Source organism: Myxocyprinus asiaticus, chromosome 1 (assembly GCF_019703515.2).
Source record: "Myxocyprinus asiaticus isolate MX2 ecotype Aquarium Trade chromosome 1, UBuf_Myxa_2, whole genome shotgun sequence".
Lineage (NCBI taxonomy): Eukaryota > Metazoa > Chordata > Actinopteri > Cypriniformes > Catostomidae > Myxocyprinus > Myxocyprinus asiaticus.
In genome coordinates this window covers 39,771,627-39,793,784 of record NC_059344.1, presented here as the reverse complement: position 1 = coordinate 39,793,784, position 22,158 = coordinate 39,771,627, and the positions used below count along the sequence as shown (strand labels likewise).

Sequence of the window (22,158 nt, the reverse complement as noted above, 5' to 3'; positions counted from 1 at the left end):
AAAAATTGTCGCACTATGAAGCATATAGCAGATTTAATATGAACATTCCACACTAGGCCAAGATAGGAAAAGTGTTGGTTGCACTTCATCTCACTCACCTCAAACCTGGCTCAAATATTTTTATGAGAATATATGGTTACAGTCTATGTATCTATTTGGGCATTAATTTGATATTTATGGAAATCACGTATCTTTACAAATGTATACTTATTACTTAATTTATAATAATATAACATTTTTAAGGAAGACTTTACACCTGCCTTTTTGTTGCAAATACTAAACACCAGAACTTCTCTTTAGTTAAACTTTTATTTTCAATTGTAGGTACCATGGTGTGTGTGGCATACTTGTGTGTAGAAGCTTAAGAAATATATTTAATACTTTGACCTTTTCCAATCCTCCTTATTAATGACTTCAAAAAACATAGCATATTAGAGAAATTTATTGTTTGGTAAAGCCAGAACCAATATCACCAACACAATGTTTAGAATCTGAAGACAATATCAGAGGAGAAAAAGTTGCCATTTGTAAAAAAGTATGGGTGGGAATGGGAGAAACCTGCATCTTTCCTTAAAAATTAGCAAAACAAAAACCTGCAAATAATAATGACTGTTAAAAAAAAAAAAAGTCTTTCACAGTAGGTGACACAAAGTAAATGCATGAGGAGGATATTTTTTGTCCTACGCTAAATCCCTCCATTGGGATTTTTCCAATAATATCATTGCTATCAACATCAATAAAAAAATAATTACAAGTTTCAAAGAGGCCCACATTTTCTAACAGCAGTGATGGAAGCCGAGTGAGTTTGAGTGCCAAGAGACGGGGCCAGTTGCCATTTTGGGACAGTCTTACGCGGAGAGGTCACTGCTATTAAAACGCTCTTGATCGTACAACTCGGCAACAACCTTGCGACCTGCAAACCAGCGGTTGTTGAGGGCCTGGATAGCCTTGTTCATTTCCTCTGCATCGGAGAACTCCACAAAAATCTTCACTATGATCTCAGAATCGTCCTCCTCACCTTGTCGCTCCTGGTAAATGATTACCCGATTAACAGCACCATACTTCCCACATTCCTCCATCACTTCCCCTTCCAGGTCATCGTCAATGTCCTCTGGGCCCACCATGTTGCGTAGCACCATAACAGTTGACTGAATGGGAGACAGTTCGAGAAAAAAAAAAAAAGGCAAAATATTCAAGAGAGGTTATTGTAATGTTATATAGCAACATTTCAATGGCTAAAGAAAGTTCTTTGTTGAATCTTTTGATTTGTTGATTTATACATGTATTTATTTTTCCATTTATTGAAAATGGCTGATATTCTAGCATTTTCTTCTAAATGCCAATGTTAAATTCATGAGCTAACTAAGCTATAACTTGAATGCTGCCATTAATGACGACTCACTTTCTTTGGACTAAGCTATGGTGCAAAAAGTTTCCCTTTGTGTCACCTAGTTGTGGTTTTGCGAACTATTCTCAGGTGTAAGAATTCAAATTTTTACTGTGACTGCCGGCAGTTAAGAGGATCAAGTTGGTTGTCAAACTAATGCAACTCTGTATGGTGCCCAGAGTAAAACTTTCATGCTACTTTCAGCTAATTTCTCAGCACCCTCGATCACCAACATCAACTTTCCTCTCAGGACTCAGGACTTTTAACCCATTTGCAATTATATCTTTATAATCCTAACATAAAAAGATAAATGTGATGCTGCCTAACCTTTGACTGCATAACTGTTTGTTTTCCTCCACTTCCACTGACACTTAGCTGCTCCAGTTCACTGTCCTGCCCATTTCCGACTGGCCGACCCTGATCTTCTTCAGTCCTTCTATTGTCTTCCTCTCTCTTCAATTCTCTATGTGTTTGCGTTGCAGATGTTGGTGTTCCCATAGTAACAGGTGTTGAGACTGGCGGGGATGCTAGTACTGGGTTAACCAAACCAACTTGGGGGACTACAGGGAGAGTAGGTCGAGCAGGCGTCACACCTATGGATAAAAATGATTTTAAATTATTACAGAAGAAAAACACAATAACATTCAAATGTTTACAGAACAGTTTTACTACAGAGCTTTAAAATGAGCTCCTCCATAGACTTTCATGATCCTGTGAGTTTCATTTCCTTATCCATTTCAAACAAAGATTAAAATGAAACATTTTCAACAAATTATATGAAACTGCTTTTCTGCTGTAAATGCAACCCATCATGATCATTTTAATGTATAATTTAATAAACTCAGCAGGTTAAAGGGATAGTTCACCCAAAAATGAAAATTCTCTCATCATTTACTCATCCTGGTGTTGTTCTAAACCTGTTTGACCTTGACCTGTCTTTCGGGGTACACAAGAATGTTCAACGGAGTACATGAAAAAAAGATTTTGCTATGTTGAACTTATAAAACAAAATGTAGGACTTTTCAGATTTTAATACCGATTTACATAACCTTAAATTTTCAGCCTGAAACTTCATGACTTCCCCCAGAGAGGTGATCTGAACCTAATGTAAAAATTACTAATTTCATGTTTTTTTAAAAGGAAGTTCATAGACACTCTGGGTCAATTTGACCCGGTTAATATAAAGACTCGCAAGAAAGCTGCAAAACGGTAGTACAGTTCCAAAAAGTACACTCATAATTGCACGTGCACACCCTCTCTCCACACACAAACACATTCATACATTCTGCTGATGTGCTCCATTGATTACCTCCCTCTCTCACACACTCTCCATACAAATATGCGCTCAAACAACCGCCCACCCAATGCACACACACAAAACTTTTCTTACATGCCCAAATGTGCTTGGAAACAAATAAAATTATATACAGGTGCTGGTCATATAATTAGAATATCATCAAAAAGTTTATTTATTTCACTAATTCCATTCAAAAAGTGAAACTTGTATATTATATTCATTCATTACACACAGACTGATATATTTCAAATGTTTATTTCTTTTAATTTTGATGACAACTAAGGAAAATCCCAAATTCAGTATCTCAGAAAATTAGAATATTGTGAAAAGGTTCAATATTGAAGACATCTGGTGCCACACTCTAATCAGCTAATTAACTCAAAACACCTGCAAAGGCCTTTAAATGGTCTCTCAGTCTAGTTCTGTACGCTACACAATCATGGGGAAGACTGCTGACTTGACAGTTGTCCAAAAGACGACCATTGACACGTTGCACAAGGAGGGCAAGACACAAAAGGTCATTGCAAAAGAGGCTGGCTGTTCACAGAGCTCTGTGTCCAAGCACATTAATAGAGAGGCAAAGGGAAGGAAAAGATGTGGTAGAAAATAAGTGTACAAGCAATAGGGATAACCGCACCCTGGAGAGGATTGTGAAACAAAACCCATTCAAAAATGTGGGGGAGAACCACTACACACAGACGTATGCAAGACATGGGTTTCAGCTGTCGCATTCCTTGTGTCAAGCCACTCTTGAACAACAGACAGCGTCTGAAGCGTCTCGCCTGGGCTAAAGACAAAAAGGACTGGACTGCTGCTGAGTGGTCCAAAGTTATGTTCTCTGATGAAAGTAAATTTTGCATTTCCTTTGGAAATCAGGGTCCCAGAGTCTGGAGGAAGAGAGGAGAGGCACACAATCCATGTTGCTTGAGGTCCAGTGTAAAGTTTCCACAGTCAGTGATGGTTTGGGGTGCCATGTCATCTGCTGGTGTTGGTCCACTGTGTTTTCTGAGGTCCAAGGTCAACGCAGCCGTATACCAGGAAGTTTTAGAGCACTTCATTCTTCCTGCTGCTGACCAACTTTATGGAGATGCAGATTTCATTTTCCAACAGGACTTGGCACCTGCACACAGTGCCAAAGCAACCAGTATCTGGTTTAAGGACCATGGTATCCCTGTTCTTAATTGGCCAGCAAACTCGCCTGACCTTAACCCCATAGAAAATCTATGGGGTATTGTGAAGAGGAAGATGCGATATGCCAGACCCAACAAAGCAGAAGAGCTGAAGGCCACTATCAGAGCAACCTGGGCTCTCATAACACCTGAGCAGTGCCACAGACTGATCGACTCCATGCCACGCCGCATTGCTGCAGTAATTCAGGCAAAAGGAGCCCCAACTAAGTATTGAGTGCTGTACATGCTCATACATTTCATGTTCATACTTTTCAGTTGGCCAAGATTTCTAAAAATCCTTTCTTTGTATTGGTCTTAAGTAATATTCTAATTTTCTGAGATACTGAATTTGGGATTTTCCTTAGTTGTCAGTTATAATCATCAAAATTAAAAGAAATAAACATTTGAAATATATCAGTCTGTGTGTAATGAATGAATATAATATACAAGTTTCACTTTTTGAATGGAATTAGTGAAATAAATCAACTTTTTGATGATATTCTAATTATTTGACCAGCACCTGTATATATATATATAAAAAAAAAAAAAATGTATATTATATATATATATATATATATGCTAATTATGACTGACTTATGAGAGAAAAAAAATATGACTCTTTATTTGCAAAAACAATTCGGATGTTGAGTTGTAATTAATAATGGCGGGTCAGTTTGACCCAGTGAGGTCTACAGTGGCACCTGATTGTCAGCACCAAGGAAGGGTTAAAGAGACAGTATCGTTTCAGCATTTGTTATACATAGTGAAAATTCTTGTCAATAGAACAGATGTGCATGTAAACAATAAACATACAGGCTTTACAATATATATTTGGCCTACGTGTTTATACATACCGTCTACCAAAATGATGGCCTGATTGTGTTTTTGTTGTAGACGATGAATATAACAAACGTCATTAAAGATATTTATATATAAATGATATGTCTATATTTACATGATATTCAGCCTTTGGTACACATCTCTGGTTTTGTGTCAATGAAAGAGACCTTGAGCCTTACTATGGTGCTGTGGGGGTACTTATGGCAAAAAAAACACTAGGAAACACTGCAATAGGAGATGTTAGGCAGAATGACAGTCTCAGTCACCATTCACTTTCATTGTAGTGAGAAAAGATGCATTGAAAGTGAATGGTGAGACATCCCCTTTTGTGTTCCACTGCACAAAGTCATGTGGGTTTGGAACAACATGAGGGTAAGTATTATGAGAGAGAATTTTCATTTTCGGGTGAATCATTTCTTTAAGTAACCAATTCAAACACATTTTTGCCCACCTGTGATGATGCCGGGGGCTTGGGCAGCTAATACGGCCTGTTGGAGCCCCATCTGCTGACTGAGAATGTGTGCTGGTGAGGCTAGGGATCCCAGGACTGTCGCTCCAGCAACAGCCTCCTACAGAACATCACAACACAGGGTCAAAACAAGGATCAAAGGAATATATAACCTATAGCAATACAAGAATGTGAAAATGTAATTTGCTATAAGAAACTGATGTTTCTGGTTTAAGCCAGCATGCCAAGCAAATAAATGCTGTTTACCAGCATCTGCAAAAGACTGTTCAGGTGTAAACTTTGTGCAGCAACAACTGCATGAGGACATCAACAGTAGCTTCTTAATCTGATTTCTGCCAAGTCCAAGACATACTATACGTCTTTGTCCTATTATAGTAAATCAGCATCCAGTGTAAGCTAAGTTTTAATCTCACCTGGGCAGTGATCTTGGCGGTTGCCGCCGCTGCAGCCACAGCTGCAGCAGCGGGCAGCCCTCCAGGAGTTGTAGGCATCAACAGAGGCATGGGAGGGGTAACAGCCTTCCCCACTCGTAGGTACTGACCTCCAAGGTCAAACAGGTTCATAGATGAGACGGCATCCAGCGCTGACTGAGGCTTTTCATATTCTACCCATGATGAAATGATGAAAGAGAGCAGTTCCTGAATCCAGGCCTATAATGTGTTGTTTTTTTTTAACCCCTTTTCCTCCCAATTTGGAATGCCCAATTCCCACTACTTACTAGGTCCTCGTGGAGGCGCGGTTACTCACCTCAATCTGGGTGGTGGGGGACAAGTCTCAGTTGCCTCCGTTTCTGAGACAGTCAATCCGCACATCTTATCACGTGGCTCGTTGTGTATGACACCGCTTCATGCTACTCTCCGTGATCCACGCACAACTTACCACGCGCCCCATTGAGAGTGAGAACCACTAATCGTGACCACGAGGAGGTTACCCCATGTGACTCTACCCTCCCTAGCAACCGGGCCAATTTGGTTGCTTAGGAGACCTGGCTGGAGTCACTCAGCACACCCTGGATTCGAACTCGCGACTCCAGGGGTGGTAGTCAGCATCAATACTCGCTGAGCTACCCGGGCCCCCTATAATGTGCCTTGACATTTTCTGACATTCACTTGACATTCGCTTTAGTAACCCCCTGCACTTTCTAGACATTGTATTCTTCTATTGTTCTCCTTTAGAAGGCTTTGAATTTGTACTATATTTTTATGCTTGTACTGTGTTTCACAATCAACACTTAATTAAAAAAATCAGAAACTTAAACACAATATTTTCCAACTGCTTTGGATGAACCTTGTTGGAAATCAGTATAATTTTGGCTTTGGTTGAGAAAAAAATCTTGGGATATATAAATTTGATAAGCATGACTGGCAAATTGTGGAAAACAATTATAAGGCCAAAGACTCAGTCTCCATTGAGTAGTGTTTAAAGCACTTTCTAGTCGTGCTCACCAATAAATCCGAAGCCCTTGTGCTTTCCTGTGGTGGGTTCCCGTGCCAGCATACAACTTTTAATCTTTCCGAAGGCCTCAAAGACGCTCTTGATGTCATCATCTGATAGATCAGGGTGGATTGAAGCTACATAGATTCGGTTGTAGGCACGTGCCTCCTCTGCCAGTTGTTCAATGATGGGCTGCGCCTGTCCAATGTTACTTGGCCGCCCCACCTACAGCACACATACCAGCACAGGGGCCACTGAGTGTAAGTGTATGAAGTAATGATTGTCAGAGTGTTTTTTTGTATGCATATGCGCATTTGCATTGCAGTTTTTAGGTGAGGAAAAACCAATGGGAACAGGAAAAAAAAAACTTCCTCTCCCTGTACATAATTAAGCTAAGTAGTGGAGTACAGGTGAGACCATAACAGCTCAACCCTCTACCCATTGCAAAGTTATCAAAAATATCCTTTTTCTTTAGACCTACCCTTTAGATCCCTCTCCTCTGTTCTGTTTTGCAACATAATGTAGTATAAAGGTAAAATGTAAGATCTTAAAGATTAATTTTGCATTAAGGATAGTACTCTACTATTAGTTAATACTTGTCTACCGTCATAGCACTGGTCACTGTGCATGGATAAATGTTGGAAATAATAAAAAAAAAATGTGTGTGTCTTCATGTCTGTAAAATGTGTCTGTGGTTGTTAAAAAACAGATTTTTTTTTGGGTCTGTGGTATCTGTGCTGCAGTTGGGGCGGCCAAGCAAACACCAGCCAGGCGCAGCCCATCATCAGCACATCCCTGACAGAGAAGAGCACATCTGCCTCAAACGAATGCTCCCCCTGCCTCCGCAGCTCCTAGAGAAATGGAGCTCCGAAACAAACAGGATGACAACGTGGAAGCATAACATCGCATTCACACACATATTAAGATTAGATGACAAACAAATAAATACAAAGGCTAAAGCACAATCACAAACTCTACACAACTCAATAAACACACATACAACACAGGTACCGATGCTGGCAGGTTGACCGCTTCTGATTCATGCACACACAAAAGTGACAGGCGTAGAAAAAAATAGCTCAGAAAGCTGTTTAAAAGAAGGTTAAATATTGATTGTCCTGTTTTGAACCCACCTTAATGTTTCTTCCACCCAGCATGACTGAGTTCATCTGCTCCAAGGCCAGCTGAGCTGCTTCAGGAATCTCATACTCAACAAAAGCAAAGCCCTGAGAGAGACAGAGTTTTAAGGCTGATTTATACTTTTGCGTCGAACCTATGGTGTGTGCTGACATGCAACTCTCCAAAATATACCAGCTGTTATTGGTACCTTTTGTGACCAGATACCCTCCCCAAAGATGACAAGAAAGATATCTGTGGTAGTGCTGCATTTTCTTCAAAACACTTCGAAGTAGGGCTGGGCAATACATCGAATATCCCCGATATAATCACAAGAATTTTGCTGACGATATAAAATTAAACAATATCTTTAATATCACAATGATTTTAATGTGTCTTTAATTTGGCCATTAAGTTTCGAGTGCATCAGCAGACTAATTTCACGATGCTTCAGGGCTGTATAATTGACCAAAATAACATCAAAATGGCGATATGATCATATGTGCTAATTTAACTGCCAAAGGCTGCAATTAAAGACAGATAAACATGGTCTGTGGGCACTTCAGAATGAACTTAAGACGCGCTGATCTGTGCACGCACAGGGGCGGCGGGGCTCATGGGCAAGTGTTTGTAGCGCAGTTCACCTGCATTGTGAAGTAATGCTGGTTCAAGCATTCGCGCAATTCCAAACATTAGTAAATGATATCAAGTTATTATACAAATCTACAAATGCGGAACCGTAGAGTTTGACAGCGGTTCACAAGATGCGAAACTCATAACTGTCAAACAAACATTGCACTTTCTGTTCCATAATAAGCTCCTGGGTAGGGTTGCACCAGCTGTGCGTAAGGTCTCACTTAAATTGGGATGTAAAGTTCACACTGAGGGCTTAGTAACTACTAGTTAGTTTGTAACTAAGTCAGTGCTTAATTTGGTTCTTAAGACAAGACTTAAATAGTAGGTCGTAAGCACTCCGTAAAGTAATGCGTAGTTTCATTATGACGTTTACCTGTACTGATCCAATAAACAGCCTTCATATTTGTAAACAGAAGTGTTAAAAAGCCGTGAACTTCAGTTTTATCTCGTTACGGTTGATGTTCAAACCTTGTTTGCTCACGTAACTGTCAGCTGTAATAAATTATATCCCCATTAAAATATGATACGTAATAAAAGTAGATTTGATCAATAGTATAGTTGAAGTCAGAAGTTTACATACACAGGTTGAAGTCATTAAAACTCATTTTTTAACCACTCCACAGATTTCATATTAGCAAACTTTAGTTTTGGCAAGTCGTTTAGGACATCTACTTTGTGCATGACAGGAGTAATTTTTCCAACAACTACAGATAGACTGTTTCACTTTTAATTGACTAGAACACAATTCAATAGCAGCTTGGAAAATTCCAGAAAAGAATGTCAAGCCTTTTGGCAATTAGCTTCTGATAGGCTAATTGGAGTGTATTAACTTCAAACTTCGTGCCTCTTTGCTTGGCATCATGGGAAAATCAAAAGAAATCAGCCAAGACCTCAAAAAAACAAAACAAATTCTGGACCTCAACAAGTCTGGTTCATCCTTGGGAGCAATTCTGCCTGAAGGTACCACGTTCATCTGTACAAACAATAGTATGCAAGTATAAACACCACGGGATCACGCAGCCATCATACCGCTCAGGAAGGAGACGCATTCTGTCTCCTAGAGATTCTTAGTTTATTCTTAGTGTGTGAAAAGTACAAATCAATACCAGAACAACAGCAAAGGAGCTTGTGAAGATGCTGGAGGAAACAGGTAGACAAGTATCTATATCCACAGTAAAATGAGTCCTATATTGACATAACCGGAAAGGCTGCTCAGCAAGGAAGAAGCCACTGCTCCAAAACCACCATAAAAAAGCCAGACTACAGTTTGCAAGTGCACATGGGGACAAAGATCTTTTTGGAGAAATGTCTTCTGGTCTGATGAAACTAAAATTTAACTGTTTGGCCATAATGACCATCATTATTTTTGGAGGAAAAAGGGTGAGGCTTGCAAGCGGAAGAACACCATCCCAACCGTGAAGCATGGGGGTGGCAGCATCATGTTGTTGGGGTGCACTTCACAAAATAGATGGCATCATGAGGAAGGAAAATTATGTGGATATATTGAAGCAACATCTCAAGACATCAGCCAGGAAGTTAAAGCTTGGTCGCAAATGGGTCTTCCAAATGGACAATGACCCCAAGCATACCTCCAAAGTTGTGGCAAAATGGCTTAAGGACAACAAAGTCAAGGTATTGGAGTGGCCATAAAGCCCTGACCTCAATCCGAGAGAATATTTGTGGGTAGAACTGAAAAAGCGTGTGCTAGCATGCAGGCCTACAAACCTGACTCAGTTACACCAGTTCTGTCTAGAGGAATGGGCCAAAATTCCAGCAACTTATTGTGAGAAGCTTGCGGAAGGCTTCCCAAAACATTTGACCCAAGTTAAACAATTTAAAGGCAATGTTACCAAAGTGTATGTAAACTTCTGACCCACTGGGAATGTGATGAAAGAAATAAAATCTGAAATAAATAATTCTCTCTACTATTATTCTGACATTTCACATTCTTAAAACAAAGTAGTGATCCGATTCCGAACTGATCTTAGACTGGGAATGTTCTCCAGGATTAAATGTCAGGAATTGTGAAAAACTTAGTTTAAATGTATTTGGCTAAGGAGTATGTAAACTCCTGACTTCAACTGTGTATTTGCAGTATAAATAACAATAAATAGGAACTGTATCTAAAATAAATAAGGGGTGATAAATAAATACTAATACAACAGGCTGGAAAAATAGTAATTTATTCATTTTAATATCCTATATATATTTTGAATATGTTGAAACTTGACACCGGGCGACATCGTTAGATCGGTTTCATACTGAAGAGCCGCTTAAAAGCAAGTTTGTTTTTCTCTCTCGTAAATTTCAACATCATCATATATGTCGAAAGGATTGAAGCCTGTCACACAAAACATGAGCTCATTGATGTCATAAAATATCAGTCTGCTTTTTTATTCCAACCATCACTCCTGGTCGGAGTCTTTCATAAATATTTAGTTTATACGTAGGGTTACGTTCTATCAAAGTTTAATGGTGCAACGCTCAAATATGTAGTAGTGCTTAAATTGTGACAGTGCCCATTTATGCCACAACTAGCCTAAGTTGTAGTGTCAAAATAAAAACAGCAGTTTAGGGTGAATAGGACAGAAATATATTAATCTATAAATAATCTTATCCTGAAAATAATAATAATTCAGTATTATATTATAATAATCAACTTGACTGGGTTCCACAGTAATAATTTAGTACTATGCAATATTCATCTTTTTCCCAAAAAATAAGTGAAGTAGTTTTTGCCCACCTTGTTCATTCACAAAGAAAAATGTTTTAGTAAAAATATATGAAGGGAAATAAGATTTTTATTAAACTTCCATATATGATTGTATGTTAAATATAAGCATAAACATGCAAATCAATGAAAATTATTATATTTTACTCTCCCTTGTGTTAATTTAGTGAAAAACTGTGGGAAACATGCCTTCATCATTTTTAAATAGATTTTTATTTAATGCCTTTTAAATATAAATTCTACTTGGCTACAATAGCTGTTTAAATGAAATGATGTTTCCACTGATAAAAAAACAAAAGTATGCTATTTCAGAGCAAAAACAATTATCGAGAGATATATCAAATATCGCCTATTTGCTGAAAAATATCGAGATATAATTTCTGAAGTCATATCGCCCAGCCCTAATCTAAGTGGGTATTTGCACTTGGTCACTTATTTTGTTTTTATTGTTCGGATTGCTATTGAATAAGCACATTCCACATGAAGTAATCAAACAGATGTAAATTCGATCTTCAATTCCCACGCTACATGCAAATAAATCAGAGATCACTTTCATGACTATGCTAATGCCGGGCAGAGAATTTAAAAGATGTTGTTTATAATTTGATTCCAAATAACACTGCCCTGTGCGTGAGTATCTATGTGTGTGCATTGTGTATTTTTCCCCGAGGCTTGTCGTAGTTAAGATATGTCCATGCACATAAGCTGCACTTGTTATCAATGTTTAGTTTCAGTTTCTTCAGCGAACTGCATCAAATAAATCAAGAAAAATAGTTCTGCCTCTCCTACAACGCACATCCGTTTCTCACTTTGTTATTATTTATTGCGTGACACGAGCACTATACAAATAATTGGTAACAGCTGTTGTCTAATATTTTCCTTATGCTGACATAGCGCTGTTTGGGCAGAGTAATATATACAGTTGGGCATTTACAGTTGGTCTTTTCATGATCAGACAGCAATCCGATCAACAAAAACGCATGAAGTGACAGTGTAAACACCCCCAAAAAGATACAACTGTTTACAACATATGAACTCTGTGCTTTTTTTTTTTTTCTACTCGAGATATTTCTGATCCGTACCAATGTTTTGACCTTATGTTTTACAGTATGGTGTACAGTAAATAATCATACTTCATAAGTTATGAAAATGGAACACTTCTAATTTGTCAGCAAATTAAAAAGTACCTGTTCAGACTCAAGAGTTGGTTATATTGCCAAAATGCATGGTAAAGTCCAGCCTTTATACTTTCAAATGACACCCATTTTGTGTTGGCTAGTAATCAAGCGAGTAGTTTAATTTTTATGGGGTTTTTTTCACGCACAGAATGTAAAAGTACTGCAGAATATTTATTTATCATTATTCAAGCAACTCATAATGTATATGCATGATTCTCAATGGCAGACAACATGTACAGCAGGGATGGGAAACGTTGAAGGTGATGAGGGCCAACATTTTTTCTCCTTTCTTCCAAGGGGCCGGTTTACAAATACGCACTCTCACAACGTTCACCCCCTTACTCAATTTCCTCATTATTGTGGGTAATCTATGCACGATGTATGCAATGTGCTTTTAAAGATTTTGTTAACTATATAAACATTTTTGTAACAATTATTATTGTATAACTTACATATTTACTAAAACATGCAGGTCAAATGTTTGTTTGTTTTTAACGCCATAGCGAGAAATGTGTAAGGAACTCTATATAAGGTTTTTTAAATCTGTTTTTCCTAAAAACTCTAAAATTGCGCTAGGTTTGACTTTGTTAAAAAATTCTTCCAGAGTGCTTACTGAATAAAAAAGGTTTCTCATGGGGTTAAGACCAGTACAGTCTAATAAAATTTCTAGAATAATGGATTCTGGCAGAAGGTACATGTTGGTGAATCTTCTCCCAATATTAAAAACTTGTGTCATCCTGGAGTGAACTATTCGACAGCGGGTGTAGATGATCTGGTCCCAGCGATTTGAAAACAGAGAGGAACTTCTTTTGCCAACAATAGGGCTGATTTCATGGAGTTTGTTCATGGTGCATTGATCAGGTCAAATGTACAAATTCACGTTCAACTGACAAACAATTTATTTCAAACTTTGTCAAGAAAATTAATCTCATTTGCATTGTCTGTACATTTGTAACAAACACCCAAATGAAAACAGACAAGGATCGTATTTTTTTTACATTTTCAACCCCACTTCATAAAACAGCTTATAGGTATTAGTTAAAATCTACATATTACTGTCAAAATCCATATATTATCACCAATAACAATACTGGATACAAGAACATAACATTTCAACGCATCAATACAAAACATATAAGCACCACACCAGCCCCGCAACACACACACCGAACAGACCGAACAGTCCCCTACGTCAGAGAAACATTTTCACTATTCTTAAGACTTTTCAACAATCAGACAGGCATTTCAATAGTGCATTTCTTCAAAGTTTCTCTGTTTGACAACTACTTTTTCGTTTAACGACTTTTTCGAAGCACGAGCGAAACAACATAAATGTTTTTGGTGATTCTTATTCCGTCACAGATTTCGTAAAAAGTTTTGATGCTGATGTATTTTACCCTTTACATCTGTGAGGAGAGCAGCTCTGGCAGCACTGGAGAAAGTATCTCTCATACTGTATGTCTCTTTGATCAGTGGTGTAAATGCAAATCAAATCGAAAGCTTTAATGACAGATTTCGTATCTACGCAAACAAAAGGCATGGGTTTCCCCTGCGTACATTATTGTTAGCTGGTGCACTGGCTCGCTGAGCTAAAAGTTACCTCAATTTACCTTATAAATTATGAACAAGTGCATGCTAGAATCCTACAGCGCTCAGCAGGTCTGCAAAGAACAAGTGACCTCTTTTGGTCAGTAGTTGTAATTACATCATAGACTGAACGCAATCTTTACATAATCCCTTTTTCAAATAACTAAAATCAATCCTCAGTCCTGTCCGATGGGCCGTAACACAGTTGCCTATCCCTGATGTACAGTATAATAAATACCTAAATCTCAACATGTTCACATACTTTGATTAATCTGTTTTTAATGCTACAATAATTTAAAGGAATAGTTCACCCAAAAAACATCATTTATTCACCCTCATGCCATCCAAGATGTGTATGACTTACTTTCTTCTGCAGAACACAAACAAAAAGTTTTAGAAGAATATTTCAGCTCTGTAGTCCATACAGTGCAAGTGAATGGGTGCCAAAATTTTGAAGCTCCCAAAATCATACAATGTGTGCTTTCTGGAGCGTCAACATTTTGGCACCCATTCACTTGCATTGTATGGACTACAGAGCTGAAATATCCTTATAAAAATCTTAATTTGTGTGTTGCAGAAGAAAGAAAGTCATACACATCTGGGATGGCATGAGGGTGAGTAAATGATGAGAATTTTCATTTTTGGGTGAACTATCCCTTTAATAAATACTTTTGAAACCATGAATTATATTGCTTTGATTATTTAGGAAATGTGAAATTATTTAAAAATGAAGACATTTTCTCTATATACGATGAAGACACACCAACGCAGAACTATGAATGCAAACCACCACGTTGACCACTACACTGAACCTACGGCGTAGGTTCGATGCAATAGTATAAATCAGCCTTTATGGTGTTAAACTGTACAAATGTTTCCATGATTCCTGCTATTCACAACACTTCAGAATTTTTACACCCGAATATTAGACATTCCATTAATAGTGCCAAAATTCACATGCATACCTTGTGTTTCATGGTGACTGAGTCCCAAGACATATCGATGCTCTTTATGGGACCAAAGGGGGCAAAGGCCTGCCGGATGGTGTCTTCCCCCAGCTCGTAATAAATGGAACCCACATATACGCGGCACATGATGGCTAGAGCTCGCTGTCTCTGTGCTGCCACCTGGTGGTTAGAAAAGGAAGAGACAAAGATAAAAAATATATTGTATACTGAAGTGTTATACAAAAACAGAAAAGGCATTGAGATCAAGTACAGCAAAGGATTAAAGACTTTTTGTAACTTCTGTATGGATGTTTGTTGTGCTAGTTCCCACTTCTTTTGGTCCTCTTTGCTTTAGTTGCATCTAAACCCCCGTTTCATTACTTTGCTTATTAAGCATTGCTTACCACTGACTACAAGCACAAAAAGGTGAATGAAGCACAGCGCCTTCTTACCATTTCAAGAGTGCTGCTTGCAAGTTACTAAATTAGTGTGCTTGCAAACTAAAAACATGTAGCTACATTTATGATTGACCTAAATTTTTTCCAAGGACACTGATAAAGTAGTTAACATGTTAAAGTAGCCCTTTAGCACAACTAAATAAACTGGACAATCTTTTCATGAAGTGAGCTTTTGGACTTACATATCAGCTCACTGTTGAGGGAGAATCTGCACAAAACTATCAATTTTACACTTTCTTTTTTGATCAAACAACATTTATCGGTTTTATCATCAGTTTTATATAGTCTGTCAGCCTCGTGACAAAAGTATAAGATTACACATAAGGCTCAAAGTTTAGGCAGATGTTTCAATTTGAATTGTCGTAGTGACCGCTTGCCCTCTTTTACAGCAGATAAAAATGACATTTATATGCTACAGCATATTCACAAAGAAGAAATGGGTCATCCTCATCCTTACCAATCACAACACACACATACAATGCAAGATTCCTTGCAACAAATGGAACTTAGGGTAGAGAAATGAACTCGCAGGAGTTCAAATGAACATCTACGTCAGTGACCACTGCAATGAAGGAACACTCGCTGATGGTCATGCAATGATACAGGATGATAAATATGGAGCGGATTGTCATAATGAGGAGTGATCCTTTGCAAATGTCGTTGTAATATTCCTAATAGTCCTGTCCCTTTCCTGTGACTCAAAATGGGTCCTATGGCATCATTACTGAACAGTACAGAAGAATCAGTGCTTCTGAGTTAATGCTGTCAACTTGAATTCTTCTTAACAAATGGATGACCAACAACAAACATTTCATTCACAACAAAGCCATGTCTGCTTTTTAAATATGCTGCGGCAAATGTCTAGAGTATCTAGCCCGGTAAATGCAAGTTAAAGGAGGGTAACGGTCATTATGTCAAAATGCGTACAGAAGGTAAATAATAGTTTAATATTCTATTGACCGATTGTAAAGATGAGAGAGGATCTCCAAAGCCCATTGTCACTGCTGCCATCTGAAACACAGTAAAGATGGAAAAGTGCTGAAAAGGTTAGATATCTTTTTCCTAAATTTTTAACATCAGACATAATATTCCAGACAGATCTTGTCAGTCTCTGACTGGTCAATGCCTCTGACTCAATGTTAAGCTCTGCCCACCTCTTCAATCACCACTTACTTCGACTGAAAACCTGAAACATACCACAATTAATGCACCAAAGTTACTAATAGGCATTACTTTTAGCCAAGACAACAGGTAGGCTGCTCAGATCATCCATCTTTTCACAAAGTCAAGAAATACACTGAGCATAGGGTGTGCCTATGTCAATTTTGGATAACTCATCTTGTTGATTCTTCTGTCATCATGATGTCTACTTGGGGACTGCAGTTACGATCAAAGATTTAAATCCAAAATAAAAGCAAATTTTAACTTGGTGTAGCAAAAAACAAGTATGAGTTCCAGACATACCACACCTCAAGCGAACTGGTATAGAGGGAGGGCAAACAAATAATGCATGGTGAGTTCTCAATGTAGTGTAGTGTATCAGTTTAATCTGAGGAAAATACTATGAGCAATCAAAAGGTCTGCGATATGTAGGGTATGGGGGACATACGACTGATTTCCAAAACAGCTGAGGACAACCTTTTGTTAGGAAAGTGGCAGTTATCAATAAGAATTTAGCCCAAGTCATTTTCAAGTTGGACACACAAGAAACACTTAATACTACTATTATGTATCATTCTGTTTGGAAAGAGAGATCAAATGTAATTTCATGTGGTTAACATGTTCTGGAGCAACACAACTTCCTAACTTACAGATAAATTAAGAAAGGCAACAAATGTATGCCTCCTGTACGAGATACTTTTACTGTGTGTGTGTGCGTGTGTGTGTGTGTGCTCGCGCGCATATATATATATATATATATATATATACACACACACATACACATACACACACACACACACACACACACACACTGTTTAAATCCTACATTATGATCCCAACCTTAAACAATGAATTATTTATTGGACCCCTTTACGTGACACAGCTAGGGGGTACACTGCATTATGTAGTGTTAGTTGCTCTACTAGTATGACATAGTTCTGTATATACTGTCAAATAAGAGGGCAACTTTCTGCAACTCTATAACACAAAGCATTGCAGTGTGTGTTTTGCATTTGCAAGCATTCTACATAAACAGATTATCATATCAGCTCACCTGCAAGTTTGTGAGCTGCTGCTGCTGGTGGGCAATGGTCTGTTTTACTAAAACACTCTTTATGCTCTGTTCCATGGCATACTTCTTAGCCTAAAAAGAGAAAGAGAAACTACTAAGCAATGAAGCAGAGGCTAGTGAGTTTTAAAGGGATAGTTGACCCCAAAATGAAAATTCTCTCATCATTTACTCACCCTCATGCCATCCCAGATTTGTATGACTTTTTCTTCTGCAGAACACAAAGTTTTTTAGAAGAATATCTCAACTCTGTTGGTCCGTTCAATGCAAGTGAATGGTGTCCAAAACCCCCCAAAGTATCTAAAGACAGCATAAAAGTAATCCTTAAGACTCCAGTGGTTTAATCAGTCTTCAGAAGCAATGTTATAGTTGTGGGTGAGAAATAAATACATTTTATAAATTACTATAAATTCTCCTCCCTGGCCAGTAGGTGGCAATATGCACAAAGAATGCAAATCGCCAAAAACAACAGAAGGAGAATGTGGAAGTGAAAGATTTATAGTAAAAAATAAAAATAAAAAAAAAAGACAAATATTTCTCAGCCACACCAATCATATCGCTTCTGAAGATATAGATTAAACCACTACAGTCATATGGATTACTAGTATACTGGCTTTATGGGATTTTTGGAACTTTTCATGTTCTGGCCACGATTCACTTGCACTGTATTGACCGACAGAGCAGAAATATTCTTCTAAAAATGTTTGTGTTCAGCAGAGCAAAGAAATCACACACATCTGGGATGGCATGAGAGTGAACTTTTCCTTTAAGAGCAACCCTTAAACTAATCTTGATCCAAAGGCAGTTTATTTCTGGCTAATTTAAGATGTATAATTTCACCAAATATCTAACTTCACCAAAATCTAACGAGAAAGAAGCTGGTGAATGCACGTTAACTTTATATTAAAAAAAAAAAAAAAAAAAAAAAAAAGGAAGCCCGTAGAATAAAAAAACTCCAATCAAACTTAAGCAGAAATATCCCTTTTTTTTTTTTTGTCAGAGTGGTGGTCCAGTGGTAGCACTCAAACTTCAATGAGCTGGCGATTTACTGAGACACGAGTGACGGCGACCACTGGCGACTAGACGTGTGCTTGTCCAGCGACCTCAGAAAATTGAGAAAAGTTTAACTGTATGCGAATGAGGAGCGGATTTCAGTAGTAACTACCAATTGTCATCAGTCTCCTGTGAGATAATGGCATCGATTGCAGGCAAGACGGAGGAGAAATAGTTTCTCTGAGCGATTTCACTGCTCTATATGATTTGTTTGTTACCACATAAATGGGATAGAATAAAATATTTTAAGTGGAAAAGAAATTCTTGGCAGTCTGAAGTTTTATTTGTACATTTATAGTTTATCTTGTTAATCAGGATGCAAAGAGCACTGTTTAATATATATATATATATATATATATATATATATATATATATATATATATATATATATAAACTCTCCCCTGCAGAAGTGACAAGAAAATTCCCCACACCCAAAGAAAGTTATTACCTTCTGTAGCGCCTCCTGCTGCTCTGGAGTAAGAGGTGGCAATCCAAGCTTTGCCCCTGTTCCCTGTCCATTCTCCATCATCAGACCTTTGCCTCACTGAGTAAATAATTCAACAGACACGGAGTGAAAAAGACCACAATTATATTTATGTAGTACACTACTTATACTACAGAAATAGTACATCCAAATTTCAAATGTCTCCTAACACATACTATAGAGTGAATTAGCAATAACTGGAGCAGAAGGAAGATGATATTTCATGATACTCAAGACTTCTTAATATCAAATATAAGTTATACATTTAACCCTAAAAAGTCTTTTGTATCCTGGGGGATACAAATATTTGAGAGGCAGGGGAGAGGAGCAGTAAGTCAAATTTTTGTGAAAAATATTAAAAGGGGGGTCCCTGCAAATACTGAGGACATGCAATTTAGTATATAAGATCTATCATCAAGTCACAACCTTTATCTAAAAGTAAAAAAGCAGCATTTTTTGAGAAGGAATATGACCACAAGGCAAATGCTCCAAACTTTTCAATGTTATTTTCATGAGTTCTACAAGCTATAAAATGTCAAATAAAAGCAACACTTCATTTTTATATAAAAATAAAAATCATAGAAATTTATTATGTAGGCCCTAATGTGTTGAAAAATAGCAATTAATTAATTTTCAGATGTACCTTTACATGCGTGCCCTTTGTAGGGTTAAGTACTATGGAAATATTCTGCAGCTTACCTATGAGGCTGTACTTTTATTACACCAACCAGGATCAAGAAGCCCGTGGAGACTTTCTGGCAAAGCACTCACAATTTTTAAATGCTCTGTGATTAATGGAAACACATAACACATATTAATATAAATGTATTTCCAAGTGCAAAGAAAAGAAGCTATTAAGCAACAGGAAATTTCAATACACTGTTTGTCCTGGCAAAAGCATGGTACTACCATACTGTGCACACTGCATTTTTATCAATTCCTTCTGCAAGATACAACCTGGCCCAATCAGAGTCCGTCACAGACCTTATTATCTACCTGATGCGAGATTTGTATTGGGGAAAAACAGTGTTCCAATTGCATGACTATACTACTCGGATGAACCAGCATTTGTGGATTAGCTCTGCGTAATCTAAAGTGAACTGGAGGTTTTATCACCTGATGATTGGCAGTACATCAACAAAGAGAGGTTAAGGACACAGCAGTAACGCGCTTGTGATGGTCCATTACAGCAGCACAGGTTCTAGCTGATTCACAGCTATTAAATACAGTGATTCAATAAACAGTGCAGGATTCTTAATTTCCTCATCTAAATTGGTTTCACAAGACACAGCCACCTCACAGTATATGGTAAATTCCAGATAATTCAGAAATACGCATGAATGAAAAGCCAGCAACATGCGGCTACCTCAACATGCTAGCCTAACTGGCTAACTGAATGCTAGCGAGCCTTCACGCAGGCCGCATGTTATCACGACTGAAGATATGTGGAAACAGCAAGTAGCTTACTGAGACTAATTTCATCTTTGCTTACTATAACCCGGAAAATGTCTAGATCAAAGTAAACGCATTAGGTAAGTATCGTTACCGCTGTGTTCCGCTTTACCGCCATGTAGTTATCCACATCGGAGACTCTGCACCTCACACAACACCACAGAAACACCGCGGGACCAAGAACTGCCGCGCGAGGCCTCGGACTGCCCGGAAGAACGTCACGTGATGCAGAACGGCTCGGTAAAATGAATTTTCTATTATTATTACTGGCAAAAACATCTTGGAATTACAGAAAAAGAAAAGAACAAGAGCAAGTGAGAAACAGTACTATGAAGTTGTGGGATGATAATAATTTTTGACATTTCAGGGATTTTTAAACTTTTTTTATTATTTAAATTTTTAACAAAAAAATACATTCTTATAATTATAAAAATAATATTTAAAAAAATACAATTTCTGTATATAAATCTTTCCAAGAATAATGAATAAATTAACAGTATACTCTGCAAATAGACTGATGGTGTTGTCAGCGCCGCTGGATCACGACGACTCACGAGACTTTCTTCATCTTTAAAGGTATTTGTTTACACGATGTTCAATACAATGTTTTATATATTTGGAAGATATAGGTATTTTTATAATGATGCTGACATATATTTTGCTAAATATTAAACAAAGAATATGTGACTTATTACTAGCAGCAAGACCATGCACATTTGAGCCATGAAACGCCCCCTTTCAGACATTATATCTCCAACCGGTAGAACTGAATTAGCTGCTTTTCTAGATCGTATCAAGCAGGAGACCAAAGATCTTTGGTGCAATGGCAATCCCTTTCTAATTTAAATATTTACCGCCACCACCTGGGTAGGCAGTAGGAACAAAACGGGAACAAGTTAAGGTATATTTCACCATCAGTGGTGTTCTTACAATATCCTTTTAGTTTAAATCGCAAACAGTTTAGCAGAGACGGAGCACTGGTATTTAAATGAATGGGAGAAATTGGAACAGCCAATTGATGTAGAAGACGAAGTCCTGCCTTACAGGTAAAAGAGCCAATCACCTTTTAGATACAAACATCGCCTGTCAGTCAACTCGAGAACGCGCGTGCGCATTAGCCGAAACAGCTTGAAAAATAGTGTTTTTTAATCGTGATGTGAGCTAAAGAAGAACAATTTATGATACCAGTGTTGTCAGATTTCGGTCTTTCCCCATTCAAGTAGATAGGAGCTAAATACAAGGAGAGTAAATACAATTACACCTTCAAGACAAACGATGGCAAGTCGAAATTAGTGGACTTCGTATCTGTTCACTGTTGGTTTTAACGCAACACGTTTTTCTTCCATGGGCTTCCTCGGTGTCGTGGCAGTTGTGCACTGCGGTAAAGTTGTTTTTATGTTGGATATTCGTTAGACATTAGATCCTTCTTTTAACATTAATTGGTATGTAATCGCAAAATAGTGGCTGTTTATGTTGTGTCTCTTTCAGATAATACTGTAAATAATAATAGCAAAAGTAACTTTGACGTTATTCGATAAATGTAATATTTTTAAGCATTAAAAAAAAAAAAAAAAAAACCGCTCAACAGCGATCCTAACAAGGGCAATGCAAGTTAGGGAGTGTCTAAAAAGTGCAAAACGCACAAATATCAGTTAAGAAATACATTATTCCACGACTACATTAAGTAAGT

The 22,158-nt window shown here is 37.7% G+C and overlaps 2 protein-coding genes across 4 annotated transcripts in view; one reads left to right on the top strand and one right to left on the bottom strand.

Moving 5' to 3' along the window:
* Positions 1 to 22,158, top strand: part of abcf2b (ATP-binding cassette, sub-family F (GCN20), member 2b) — a 306,662-nt gene that overhangs the window by 274,180 nt on the left and 10,324 nt on the right. The window lies entirely within an intron of this gene.
* puf60b (poly-U binding splicing factor b) lies at positions 425 to 20,706 on the bottom strand. Of its 3 annotated transcripts, XM_051703708.1 has the most exons (12): positions 20,563 to 20,706; positions 19,716 to 19,801; positions 18,981 to 19,076; positions 17,465 to 17,554; positions 16,210 to 16,260; positions 14,810 to 14,971; positions 7,730 to 7,822; positions 6,608 to 6,821; positions 5,576 to 5,766; positions 5,145 to 5,262; positions 1,715 to 1,980; positions 425 to 1,148 (listed from the first exon to the last, which is right to left on the bottom strand). In XM_051703708.1, exons 3-12 carry the CDS (start codon positions 19,059 to 19,061, stop codon positions 849 to 851), a joined length of 1,566 nt encoding a protein of 521 aa, XP_051559668.1. In that variant the 5' UTR covers positions 19,062 to 19,076; positions 19,716 to 19,801; positions 20,563 to 20,706; the 3' UTR covers positions 425 to 848. The 3 variants fall into 3 exon arrangements, with proteins under 3 accessions (XP_051559668.1, XP_051559677.1, XP_051559682.1); XM_051703717.1 differs by lacking the exon at positions 16,210 to 16,260; XM_051703722.1 differs by lacking the exons at positions 19,716 to 19,801; positions 20,563 to 20,706 and adding an exon at positions 16,404 to 16,435 and having other exon boundaries at positions 18,981 to 19,039.

Bases quoted from the DNA above. Each gene is read 5' to 3' on its own strand.
- puf60b (XM_051703708.1), bottom strand. From the start codon at position 19,061: ATGATGGAGAATGGACAGGGAACAGGGGCAAAGCTTGGATTGCCACCT. The intron at 16,261-17,464 runs GTGAGCTGATAT...ACTGTGTTTCAG, and splicing joins AGCAGCTCACAAACTTGCAG to ATGGCAGCAGTGACAATGGG. The intron at 1,149-1,714 runs GTTAGGCAGCAT...TCTCCCATTCAG, and splicing joins AAACAGTTATGCAGTCAAAG to TCAACTGTTATGGTGCTACG.